Genomic DNA, 13,534 nt, shown 5'->3' with positions numbered 1-13,534 from the left:
TGTGTGTGTGTGTGTGTGTGTGTGTGTGTGTGTGTGTGTGTGTGTGTATTCATGCTTTGCACACAGCAGGAGCGCCCTAAGCATTGGGGCTTCTGCTGAGCTGAGAGCTGGCCCTCGGCAATGGCACAGAGGATGGGAAGGTCTGTCCTTGAGCGTCCGAGTGGACCAAAGGCTCTTTCCAGCATCCTACCCAGACACCTGGAAGAGCGAGCGCCCTGAAAGGACCGTGTGTTCGCCCTCTCTATAGACCCTGTTCTCTTGGCAGATGAGCCCACCTCTCCCAAGAAGCCAAAGAGTGTCCCTGAGCCCAAGCCCAGAGTCTCGGAAGTTGAAGCCACCTCTCCCCGGTCCTCTGAATGGACTTCAGTGAGGATCAGCCCTGGAGAGGATGCAGTCGGGCAGGATGTGCTCGCTGTGCGTGTCCTGGTCACGAGTGAGGACAGCAGGTATGCCCAGGTCGCTGAAGGTTAGAGGCAGCCACAAGGCAGGGGGCAGAGGGCCAGGCTGCCTCTGGGATCTGCTTTTCTCTCCACTGGGAACTCCTGGCAAGAGATTCTCAGGGCCTGTTTCCTCATCTGTCAATAGGGACCATTACAGTGACTTGCCTCTGAAGGAGCTGTAAGACCCAAAGAATTGACACATGCCAGACATTGCTTGGTGCATAGTAAATCCGATAAGGCTGTGTAGTCATTGTTTTCTCCGAGCTGTAAAAGGCCTGGCTCCACTGTCTTCCCCCAGGAGTCCACCGTCATATAGGCACTGTCTAATAAGTGACACGTGTCACAGGGAGAGAGGCTCCTGGGCCCTCCCATGCTAAGATGTGATACATGGCAATAGAGAGGCCAAGGTGGGCACAGAGGAGAACACAGTTTTCATGCACCCGGCACATGATCCACACCAACTGCTGTTATGTGGAGAGCAGCCTGCAGGCCTCCCCAGGCCTCCCCAGGCCCCACGTCCACTGAGCACATTCAGAGAAGCCGTCAACAGTATCAAGTGCTTATTAATGCCTAGATTCTGAGTGTGTGGCTATGACTCATATACCGGGTGAGGACTCCGCTATCAGACACCTTCCCTACCTGGGTAGATAGCCAGGGAAACAAGGAAACATTAAGTAAGAAAAATGCCAGCCGCATGTCAGGCAAAGAAATAAAATGGAGTTGTGTAGGGTTAGGATGGCTACCTTAGGCTGGATGGCCAGGAAAGGTACCAGTTACTGAGTTCCACAGTGATAGAGGGCCAAAGTGGTCCCAGAAAGAGTGGGTTACTCTTTCATCCCATGTGGGTCAGAGCTAAGGGTCCTCTGTGAGACCATGCTGGCCATGCAGGGCTCACCTAGATGGGTTCTGGATCTTGCTGGCTGTCAGCTGGAGCAGTGGGAATGGTATATGAACAGAATGGAAGGTCAGTGTGGCCAGAAGCCAATACGGGGAAAAAGGAGGGATTGTACTGGGAAGCTGGGGTGTAGTTCTGTGGAGGCATCCTTACCCAGAATGTACCAGACCCGGGTTCAATGCCCGGCACCAGAGGGAGGGAGGGAGGAAGGGAGGGAGGGAGGGAACAAGGAAGGAAGGAAAGATGGAAGGAAGGACAGAAGGAAGGAAGAGATGATGGGAAGAAAAAAGAGAGAAAGGGAGGGAGAGAGGAAGGCAGGGAGGTAGGGAGGGAAAGCTGGTTAATTGGTTATGAAGAAGATAATGAATTTATGTTTTATTCTGGGAATAATTGAAAGAGTTAACTTCTAAATGACACATCATTAACAATTTTAGATATCTATAGGCTCTGGTGTGGAGAGCAGAGGAGACAGGCTGGGTGACCGTGAAGGCAGGGAGACCTGGGTTGGAGCCTGGGGCTCCTGGGCGTTGGGAGGACACAGGTCAGAGCCATGATGATAGACTTGCTGATAGTTTAAACATGAGGAAAAGAATGGGCACCAGGGCACACACCCCCAAACTTGACTTGAATTGCTGAATGGATGGTACAGACATCCATAGATGCCTCTAGGGTGAGAAAGATGCAAGTTGTGGGAAAGCCCAGCTCTCCGTATTGGACCCATTGGCTTTGGCTGGGTTCATCTCTGTGCTGAGTCTGCAGTTGGCCCTTAAGTCCGCAGTTTCCTTTCCTACATGCTCATCCACACAGCCATGCTGACAGAGGAAAGCCACATGTCTAATCTAACCTGTGGTTTAAAAACTAGGTCCCTAGAGATAAGCATATTTGGCCTCAAGAGCTAAGCAACTACACTCTTATTGATCTTTGTTGTCATTTGTGGGTTGAGTTGGGTTGGGTTGGGTTTGAGGCAGAGTCTCATGTGGCCTTGAACTCATTATACAGCTAAGGCTGGTCTTAAAATCTTGATGCCCCGGCCTCTACCTCCAAAGTGTTGAAAGTTCAGGTGTGTGGCAGCACACTGTTGATGAAGTGCTGGGACTGAAAGCAGAGCTCTGTGTCTTCTAGGCATCTATCAACTCACCCACACCCCTAGCCCTCGGCCATGGTGTGGGAGGAAGGAAATTGAGAATAGCCTTCATTAAAGTGGCTCAGGAGGGGCTGGAGAGATGGCTCTTCTGTTAAGAGCACTGGCTGTTCTTCCAAAGGTCCTGAGTTCAATTCCCAGCAACTACATGGTGGCCCATAACCATCTACAGTGAGATATGATCCGTCTTCTGGTGTGCAAGCAGAACACTGTATAAATAATAAATAAATAAATCTTTAAAGTGGCTCAGGAGGCCTGGGCTGGGACCTTCCTCCTGTTCTGTCCAAACTGTAGTCTTCTGGGATTGTCAAGGCAAAGCGCCTCAGGCTGGGAGACTCATGGAAATGTCTTCTCACATTCTGGGAGCTGGGGTACGCTGTATGACAAGACTATTTTCTGGGAGATGCACCATGTCTACACACCCCAGATCGGAAACCCGTAACAGACCAAACTACAGACACCACTGAGATTTAACTTGGTGAACCATGAGTTTTATTGGGGCTACCTACAGGGATATGGGGGAGGGGTTACCTCAGGAGCAGAAATGGCTCAAAGACAGTTGCATCACCAAAGCCAACCCCCAGTGTGGGTGGCCGCTCACAAAGCTGGGAACCTGGAGCACATTGCACAGCCTGGAGGCAGCTCAACCAGTTGGAGAGTGTTCTTTCCATGTGCCTCAGGTGGTCTAAACCTCTCCTGGGCAGCTCAGCTGGTTTCTGCTCCTTCCAGGTACTCTGATCTTAGAGCCTTCTTTGCAGCTCAGCTATTCGGAGTCTTCTCGGATGCTCAGCCCCCTCTCTCCATCTGAGGAGGATTCTTGCTTACTCTGGCAGGGAGGGAGGGGTCTAGTGCATCTGGTCAGATTCAGGAACTTCCTGAAGTATTGTGAATTGTAACCTTTCCTGCTTAAGGAGCTTCCCTGCAGGATGGAATATATCGATATCACAGGAAACTGTCACACAAGTATGAGATGAAAGGGTGGCAGAGGAGAATTCTCTTGGGGACTCTTAGGGAAGGATCTGTCGCAAGCCTCTCCCTGGCTTATAGATGGCACCTTCCTGTTTGCAATGGCAGCCATCTTCTGTGTACATTTGTGTCCCAGTTTCTTCGTATAAGGGCACCAGTCATAGGATTAGGGCCCACTATAATGGCCCCATCTTAAATCAATCACTCTTTAATGGTCCTCTCTCTAAAAGCAGTCATGTGCTGAGGTATTGGGGATCGCCCTTTTGGCATAGGAATCTAAAGAGACATAATTAAGGGCGTGACAGAGCTAAGTCTGGGCCCAGACCCAGAGGCAGCTGAGCTGACCCCTTTGCTCCAGGCCCCGAGGACTGTCAGAAGAGAGATGAGCATGGAATGCTGAGGGCAGGGGGGATGGATGTCTAGGGCTCCCAGGCCACCCTCCTCTTCCTTCTTCCAGCTCTGATACAGAATCTGACTACAGCAGTGTCGCGGGCTCCTGTACAGAGGCTGCCGAGGAAAGACCCCCACCTCCCGTATCCCCGCCTCTCTCAAAGCCCCTAACTCGGCACACCTCCATGCGGGAGCCCCTCACCCAACCGGTCTCTCTGCTACACCAGGAGGATCCACGAGTTGTGCCTGGTGAGTAAAAGGCCCATGAGGCTTCACTCAAGGACACAGAGAGGGAGCAGGGACCCCGAAATCCCCAGGGCTGGAATCTCTGCTGAACGAAGTCATATGTGGGAAGCGGGAAGTTATGGACTCTGTCTCCAGAAGCTTTGGATCCACGAGTATGATAATGTCTAGTAGTTTTGGGCCACTGTTGGTTGTCGCTGGCTGTTGTAGGTAGGAAATCCAAGTCTCCCTTGCCTGGAACAGCTCCTTGGGTCTCAGGGGCCCCTCCGGTATTTCATAGTCTTTGACAGAAGACTGTGTACACCCAACCTTGATCTGCACGGTAATGAGGGTGATTTTTCTACCTGGACCTCCTCCACAAATGGCCCCTTTTCACCTCTAGGCTGAAGTGAGAGGTGAGTAGCATGCAGTTCTTTCTATGGTATGCTATGGGCCCATGAGCAGTACGGCCAGGCCTGGCGACTCCACTCCGTAAGCTCAGACCAGCTAGAAACTTACCTTTCATGTCTCAGCTCTTGACTCAGCAACGTGTGGGCAAATCGGATGTCGTCCAACTTCATGGCGACCCTGGCAGGGCCTGGGGAGAAAAAACATGGTAATAGAAATCTGCCGCCTTCAATAGCCAGTGAGAGCTGCGGCTCAGCTTGTCCTGCATTGCCCTCTGGTGGCCAAGAGCAGAATTTCCAGCTGGTCCTCTCACCAGTGTGGGGTTTTCCCAGAAGACCAGGCCTGCAAAGACCTGGGCCAAAACAAACAAACACAGAAACTTGCAGAGACGTTTCCCAGCCTTCGCAAATCTGACTCTAACTTTCAGTGTGAGCCTTTAAAAACTAGGAAGCAGGCAGACACGGTCTGTGGCTAATGCCTGTAATCCCCAGAACTCTGAGTTAACAGCAAGATTGCCACAAATTTGAAGCCAGAGCAACATGGCTTCAGGCCAAGACCCTATCATGAAAATGGAAACAAAACCCCAATCCTAAGCCTAACCCTAGCAAATGGGAAGTCTGCCTGGCATTCACCCCGTTCTCTGCTCCTCTTCTTTCCTCAGTAGGACTTTAAGCAACTTACCCTGAAGTTGTAAATCAGAATTATGTGTTGAAAGAGAAAGCTTCTGGATCAAGAATAACAGAGCCAATTTGGGAGGTAAAGACTTCAGAGAGCCAGGACATAGTTTTAAACAGCCAGTGCCATGAAGGAAACCTGGAGATGGTTAGTCTCACTATTAGAGGAAAAAAAAAAAAAAAAGAAAAGAAACATTTTCTTATAGATGTGCTCAGACACAATTTTTCCCAATGCTCCTCTGCTGTCATGAGAAACACTGGCCAAAACCAGCATGGTTTTGGGTTATGGGTTATAGTCTGTAACTGAGGGAGGCCAAGGCAGAGACTCAAGACAAGAACCTGGAGGCAGGAACTAGAGTGAAGGCCGTGGAGGAGCACTGCTTACTGGCCCACTTCCTCTGTCTTACTCAGCTTCCTTTACTGTAGAGCCTAGAGCCGACTGTCTAAGAAGGGCACCACCGCAGTGGACTGGGCCCTCCTACATGAATTAGCAATTGAGAAAATACCCTCAAAGGTATGCCCACAGGCCAATCTGATGGAGGGGATTCCTTCCTCCAGGATATGACTAGGTTTCTGTCAAGTCTGCAAAAACCTAGCCAGCACAATGCTTAACTCCACAGAAAGCTTCTGGTTTATGTCAAGTTAATGATGTCGAGAGATGCCTTAGGTCATGCCCTTTGCAATGGCTGCTGGTGTCTGCTTTTTTAGGCATCCTGTGCTGGCAGGGAAGAGCATGGCAAAACCAGACTCTGTGATGCATGGGCGGGCTCCCAGAAACAGGACGTTTGGTCTTGACAGCCCAACTTCATTCTACAATGAATTACTGGGCAGATAGAAACTGCGTAGACTGTATGGCTTTCAACCATTGGTTGATTCAGTCTTTGGTGGTCGTGGTGATAATTGACAGACAAGCCCCAGTGCAAATGTGACATTTCTTACGTAGATGCCTCGGCTTAGACATGACCCGTCCCTCTCCCACACCTTACTCCGCCGAGTGCTCGCGTGTTGAAGGCTTGGTCCCTACCTATTGACAGTTAATTAAACCGTGAAGGGTGCTAACTCTAGTGGATTAACTTCTCAATGAGGCCATAGCTGAATGGCCCATGACAGTGTGAGGCCTAGTTGGAGCAAGTAGGTAGGTGTGTCTCTCAAGAATCTATCCGCCAGATTCTTCCTCCACTCTCGCAGCTTCCCAGTGGGACAGCTCACTATGTGATGCTCTACCTCACCACAGGCCAATAGGAATAGGCCCAACTGGCTACAGACTGAGCCCTCTGAAGCCCTGATTCTGCCTGTAGTTAGTCTGCAGTGTCATGCATCGAAGTGACGAAATAAGCCGATCATTTTCTCAAATATCGCAGAGCAAACCCACTGGCACATCTCAGGGGAGCGTCACCAGCCAAGATGCTCATCTGTATCACTGCCTCCCGGAGGATTTAGGGAGCCTGGGTGAGAGCAGATACTGTTTTCAAGACTCCTGGTCTGTACAACCATGACCTCAGCGATGTTACCCACAACAGACACAAGGGGAGACAAAACCCTCTCTCCCCATCTCTCTAGGTGTCCTTTTCATTTGGTTCTCTTTAGTTTTATCCTTTTACAATACATGAGTAAAATGTAAAGAGGTAGTGGATTTGCTGGTCCTTTTTCTGTTAGGACATTTTACCAGAGATGGTCAGGACTGCCTTGGCATGCCAAGGAACCTTCTATACCCTCCAAGTTCCTCAACACTGAAACTTCCTGAGATGAGGGTGGAAAGCAACTTAAATCCCTGCATTAAGGAAACTCCAGAAAACACTCCCTTAAGCTATCTGCGCCTTGATCACCTTTCCATTGCTGTGAAATAATAATAATACAACTTAGAGGCAGACAAGACTCTGGCTTGTTGTGGCAGAGTGCCGGTCCCTGGTCTCTTGGCCCAGCTGCGTTTGGGCTTGTGGTGGGGCACTGTATCACGGTGGAGAAAGCTGCTCACTTAGGAGCATCTCAGAAGTAAAAGGAAAACCAGAAAGGAGCGGGGCTCTCGTGTTCCTTCAAGGTTGCAGGCCCAGCATCTGAACTTCCTGCCATTAGACCCCACCCTCTGACCCCACCCCCCTCAGCACTACAGGCTAAAGGACCAAGCTTCTAACACAGCAGCCCTTTGAGGACATGAAAAATCCAGGTCAGGGTTCCTATAGATCTGTGTAAAAGCAAAGTCCCAGACGCCCACCGCCCGAGAGCCAGGGCCTGTGGGCCCGGAACATGATCGAGTGTCTGCATTTGGCAGAATCCCACGTGCGTCAAGGATGCAGAGAAGCAACCCTGTGCTTCTGGGCTTTGCACATCCCACAGGGCAGCTTCCTGGCATGCCTGAATGAAGAAGGTGCCCAAGCCACGAAGCGGGTACATCTAATTCATTGAGTGTGTGGGCAGAAACCAATATGATTTAGGAGGGCAATCTGTCCCCAGGTTGTTCCAGCCTAAACAAGTTGGTATTCTCCATCTTCGAGCAGTCACGTGACTGCTATAGGTCAGGAAGAACACTACTAGTGTGTAACAAGGAAATCAGACCAAAGGCTGGCTAAATGCCTGCGCTCTACTTCTTTTCCCAGAATAGATTGTGCACTAAAAACGCTCCTGTAAAACCAGTACAAAGTGGGGCCAGAGAGATAGCTCAGAAGTTAAGAGCACTTGCAACTCTGGCAGAAGATCCAGTTTTGGTTCCCAACACCTACACAGTGGCTCACAACTGCCTGTACCGCCAGATCCAGGGAAAATGGCACACTCTTTTGACCTCTGAGGGTACCCGGCATGGACATGGTGCACAGACATACATACAGGCAGACACTCACGCACATCGAGAGCAAACAAACAAAAACCCACATACAAAGTTAATCAACATACACAGAGCCCGAGCTGGAGAGAAGGGAGCCGCTGTGCTCCGGGGGGCTGACACCGCTCAGCAAACCGTTGCTGTAAAAGCTACTTAGGAATTTCTTTTGCCAGGTGTGGCTGCACGCACCTGTGACCCCAGCAGTGAGCAGAGGGAGGAGGGTTGCCGCTAGCCTGAGGTCATCCTGGTCTGCACAGGAAGATCCAGGCCAGCCAGTGCTACACAGTGAGACCTCATCTGAGCACAAAGGAGGAGAAGGGAGAGGAGGGCTGGATGGAAAGAAAAGGGAGGGAGAGAGAGAGGCTGTCTCTCTTGCAGGGAGTTTGCTGTGAGATCACATCTCCTAGTCATGTCAGATGATGTACCCATACGTCTCACCAAGACTGTCTAAACATAAGCTGTGTGAGGACATCAGCAACCAAAGTAGACGGGAGAAAGTAATGTGGCCTCAACCCTTCACAAAGAACTACAGTCAGCTAAGGAATGCTGAAAGAAAGAAGGATACTCTCCCCCTGGGAAGAACATAAAAATTGTGCAATACCAAATGGTCAGCCCTGAGAACACACATACAGGTAGCATTATACAGACAGTGCAGCTTATATTTAGGAGTATATATGTATATAGGAATGTAACAACAATTAATGAAAAAACAAGAGGCCATGAATTTGAAAGAGAGCAAGGAGAGGTATATGGAAAGGTCCAGAGAGAGAAAAGGAAAGGGAGGAATGATGTAATTATATTATAATCTCAAAATTAAAAGAAAAAAAATGCTGTTCCTCACTTGGGCCCATGGGATAATATAGAGCAAGGGAAACATCTGGCCTTTAGGCTTAAATTTGTAATTGTCTTTGTCCAAACTTTGGGCCAGACCCCGACATGTAATCACTTCAGGAGCGTCTATGTCAAGCCAAGTGATACCTGCCCTCTCACCCACCCTCCAAGGCTGAAGGCATAAAGAAGACAGTAATCCTGGGTTTTCCTTTAGCCTCTATAGTGTCCCATTCAAAAAGTCCAAAAGAAGCCAGCAAGTTTCCAGTCATTGTGCTAAACCAACAGTCATGCCTTAGATCCCAGAGCCGCAGAGCCTGGCAAGCAGGTCACAGAGTCCGCCAGCTGCACTCATCAAAAGGGCGTGGCTTGGTCTCTCAAGTATGAAAACTGCTTCTGGTCACCCTGCTGAGCGAGGGAGAGCGCTGATTAACGGGACCACACTTAGGCTTTGACCTCTTGCTGCCTGACCCAGATCTTTGTCTGTTAAATCCAGAGTGCTCCAAAGATGGGCTCACATGCCTGTTTTCTGCTCCGGTAATGATGCTGTTTAAAACCCTTCCCTGCATTTCCACCATGACTTCTCGTTTTCTATGGGAACACCATGGCTGGGGCAACTTAGAGAAGGAAGGGTTTGCTTGGGCTTCCAGTTCTAGAGGGATGAGAGTCCCGAGTGGCAGGCAGGCATGGCAGCCAGAGCAAGAAGCTGGGTGCTCACATCCTCAGTGGCGAACACAAAGCAGAAAGGGAACTGAAAGTAGAGTAAGGCTGTATATTCTCAAAGCCCACCCCTCTCAATGACACACTTCCTTCAGCAAGGTCACTAACGGGGGACCAAGCGTTTGAATACCTAAGCTCGTGTGCCTATATCTCAATCAAACCATCACAGAATCCAGAGTCAGGCCTCTGGCCTAGGACTCCCATTATTTTATGTCCCCACTATTGTCCTTGCCATGGTACAGTTGTGCCTGAGGTCACCTGAGCCATCAGGTCCACTGTTCCACAGAGTTTAAAGCAGGCACCCGATGGAGCCAGAGGATCCTGTCCTGAGAAAGGAAACCCAAGGTAGTGGCTGACATGGCGGAGCTGGAGGTCAGCTCACCAAAGCAGGGGGTGAGGTGAGATGTCTTGGCTTTAGAGGGTTCTGTGTTCAAACCTTCCCTGTCCATGCCCACACAGACACAGACACAGACACACACACACACACACACACACACACACACACACAGACACACACACACCCATATCTTCTTCCCTGTACCTCCCCGTGCTACCTTCTGCCCCTCAGATGTGTGCCTGTGCACCTCCTTGCTTTGACTATGATGGCAGTATGGGGGCCTGAGCATTAGAGCCTAGCAGGGGAACAGGATGCATTTGGATCCCACACCTCTTCTCAGGGTCGGAACAGCCAGGGCCTCTGCTCAAGGCCTAGCCAGGCAGAGGGGAGGCACACAGGGTGCTGCAAACGTGCTTCCACAGGAACCCAGCTTTCAGGAGTCAGTTCTCACCTTCTGCCCTCTTGAGCCAGGGTCTCAGACGTTGCTTCTGTACAGTGCACTCCAGATCAGGCAGGCTGTCAGTGTCCCACTGATTCTCCCATCTACCACCGTTTTCCTTTCCCTTTCCCCCCTCCAGACCCTTCTATATACCCCTCCTTGCTTTTCTCCTAATTCATGGCCTCTTTTTTTAATTGTTATTATATGCATATATGTGTTTGCATATACATATATATTCCTAAATATAACCTGTTGTGTTTATACAATGTTACTTGTGTGTTTTCAGGGCTGACCATTTAGCACTGGACAACCCTTTGAAGTGGTCTTCCTTGGGGTCCTAGGACCACCTTTTCTCACTCCCAGCCTTTTTTTTTTTTTTAGGTTTCAGGGGTCAAACTCAGATTATCTGCTAAACCATCCCCCTAGCCTCCTGTATAACTATTTGATGAAGAATGAATGAATGAATGAATGAATGAATGAATGAATGAATGAATGAGTGTCTAAGTGAGCGAGTGAGTGAAAAGTAGGATGGGGGTCAAAGAAGTTCACTGTGATGAGCGGAAGTGTCTCAGTCCATCCTAAGCGGTTTGCCTGCTAACTTTTGGTGAGTAAGCCATAGGAGACAAATTCCTCCCCTGCGCCAATTAACAGACTCCTAACTCCCTGCCATCTTCCTGCCCCTTTCTGTTTTTCACCACAGCTCTGCACCGGACCCACAGCCTCCAGACTCCAGCTCCAAGCAAATACCAGAGCTGGAGAAGAGAATTCCAGTCGAGTGAGTCATGAGCAGGGGGGACGGGTGCGTGGGGGCAGTTGCTCTCATTCCTTACATGGTGTCTCTCTGCCATAGCCTGGGATACCAGGGCAAGGAAAACCATTCACTTGGCTTGATTTCCACTGCTGACTAGAAACATTGCCAAGGGATCTGGGAACCCCCTCCCATCCCTCTCCCCCTCCTCTGAAGTCCCAGTGCCTTCAGCCGACCAGAGCCCTAGCCGTCATGAACTAAGCCTGAAATGAGAAAGAGGAATGCTTGTTCTCTCCCAGCAACTGGGCTAGATCCCCCTTTTGGGTCCATTCATTGCGACCAAGGAATGAAGGTGGCAGCTTGCACTAGAATGTGTGTAAACACACAAACACACAGTTTGTTTCTTCTAAGCAGATCCTGGGTGAATGTCAGAGCTCCCACAAGAGGCACAGTGACCATGCACACACCATCACACAGCAAACCTAACTTCTTCCAGAACGCTTGAGGGAGAAGCTGAGGCTCCCTCTGCTTTGAGCCCCTCGCCCCTTCAGCCCGCCCCCTCCCATACCCATGCTCCACCTCCAGCCTCACTCTACCCCGGCTGACCCAGCACGGCCTTGGGCAGGAGCTCCTTCTGAGTCAGCGTGATTCCCAGCCAGTGAGTCATGTGCCGCCAACCCCCAGACTCAGCACCTCTCACTGTGTCTCCCTAGGACAAGGCAAACTTCGGAGCTAGGCCAGGGCTGCACACCTGGGAACAAGCTAAGACGATGCTGGAATCATCTGAGCTTCCCAGGGTGGCAAAAGTGACAGGACGGAGGGAACTAAGGTTTTCCAGGGTGCTCTCATCCGGGGCCTAGAGCTTGAGGAGCACCAGGATCCTGCTCTCAGGACAGTCCTCCTAGCTGCTGGGCCATCCCAACGGTCCTGAGTATCACCAGCGTCAAGGGGCTCAGTCTGTGCTCAGCAAGCTCCCAGCGTGGGGTGAGATAGGAGAGTGGCAAACAGCAGGGACAGGGGTTCTAGAAAAATAAGACAGAGTTCTGCTACTCACCAGGTGAGGTCTGGGGACAGACCTGGAGGCTTCAGTGTCCAGTTATTAATGAATTTAGGTGGGTCTTACATACACAGTAACGCTGGGTGTGGACAGGGCTTGAGCTTGCCATTTCTCTGACCTAGCAGGGTCAAGACCAAAGGCGTTCTTGTGTATGTGTGAGAGGAGGGAGGGATGGAAGAAGAGGGTTGGGGGGGAGGAGGTTTGAAAGCCGGTTGGCACAGCAAAACAGCATACTGGCTCAAGTTTGCAAGCTGCTGCCCCTAGAGGGCACTCCAAGACTTTGAGAAGTCCTTTTTGGCTAGAAAGCAGTGACGCCTGGACTCCAAGTCATCATGACAACTCCAAAAGTTATGAATCCCTGTGTGCTCCAGAAGAAGGTTTGTCAGTCAATAGGATATAGAACAGAGGCACCTTCTCCAAGCAGAGCATGCTTACAGTGACCTGCACCACCATTGCAAAAAGGCCAAGAGGAGGTAGCACAAGGAATTGCTCCAGGGGACACAAGCTGTAATCCTGTCCCATGCCTGCTTTTCAGCCCTTTGTCATAAAAGGAGCTGAGAGCACACAGCACTAAGATCCTCTGCCGGACAGAGGACCGTGGAACCTGGCTGGAACATCCCAGAGTTCCCCATCAGGCGTGGGAAAGGAGGACTAAAGTAGACAAAGAATGTGCTCGTAAGCCAAGAGTTCAAGAAACCCTGGTGCAGTGGTGTCCCACTCCCCATGAAAGAGATCAAGGGTCTGGCGGTATCTTTGCTGGATACTGTTTGTGTGCAAGAGAGGGAAATGGATGTGATTCATGCTAAGCCAGCATTTGCCTGCATGGCGGTGTGTAGTTTTTAAGATAAGGGCATGGGATAACTTGCTTGTGTCCATTGTAAATGTGAACAGACTGGGGTTCTGGGGACCTCCTTCACTATCTTTTAGAGAAGCTCGAAGACAGGCCCAGTCTCATAGGAGAGGCTTCCCATCTCTCCACTCTTCACTGGCCTTTCTTTCGCCTCCTGGAGTCATGTCTGGTCCTTGGGCAATGACTTGGCCCAAGGACAAAGACAAGGGAGAGACTGGACCTCCATGTCTCCATGTCTCAAGCCCTCCACAAGTTCTGGCTTTAAGTTAATGTAAGGACCTTGTGGCCAGAGACCCCACAGCATGGACGGGGCCTGGGAGGAGAGGGAGGAGAGGGGAATGGCTTCTGGGTCACCATCTTGTGGATCTTAAGCCTTTTCTGTCTAGCTTGAGTCTCAAGGTGTTTCTGGCCCTGTGTCGCAAGGTCCCCTGTGACTCCTCAGAGGACAAAGGGATAGTCTGTGAAGCTGGGGGCACTTTTGAGGCTGCTTAAGGAGCCTGATCCAGCGGATGGCAGAGAGAGGAGAGTGAGGGGGCGAGGAAGAGGGGGAGGAGGAATTTGGCAGGAATTTAGTAACTGGGGGCAGGAAGCAAGACAACGGACT

At 50.6% G+C, this 13,534-nt stretch overlaps 1 protein-coding gene across 4 annotated transcripts in view; it reads left to right on the top strand.

The window, feature by feature from the left end:
• The window catches only part of Mical2 (microtubule associated monooxygenase, calponin and LIM domain containing 2), a 180,082-nt gene that overhangs the window by 134,057 nt on the left and 32,491 nt on the right, over positions 1-13,534 (top strand). For all 4 annotated transcript variants that reach the window (XM_055627671.1, XM_055627670.1, XM_055627669.1 and 1 more), the window contains 3 exons: positions 266-446; positions 3,900-4,081; positions 10,976-11,050. In XM_055627671.1, the coding sequence (XP_055483646.1) occupies positions 266-446; positions 3,900-4,081; positions 10,976-11,050 (438 nt within the window). The remainder of the gene's footprint in view (positions 1-265; positions 447-3,899; positions 4,082-10,975; positions 11,051-13,534) is intronic.

Source organism: Psammomys obesus, unplaced genomic scaffold (genome assembly GCF_907164565.1).
Source record: "Psammomys obesus unplaced genomic scaffold, mPsaObe1.curated_primary_1811, whole genome shotgun sequence".
NCBI classification, from domain to species: Eukaryota; Metazoa; Chordata; class Mammalia; order Rodentia; family Muridae; genus Psammomys; species Psammomys obesus.
Note: the sequence above shows the minus strand (reverse complement) of the source record. Positions and strands in the feature narration are given on the sequence as shown.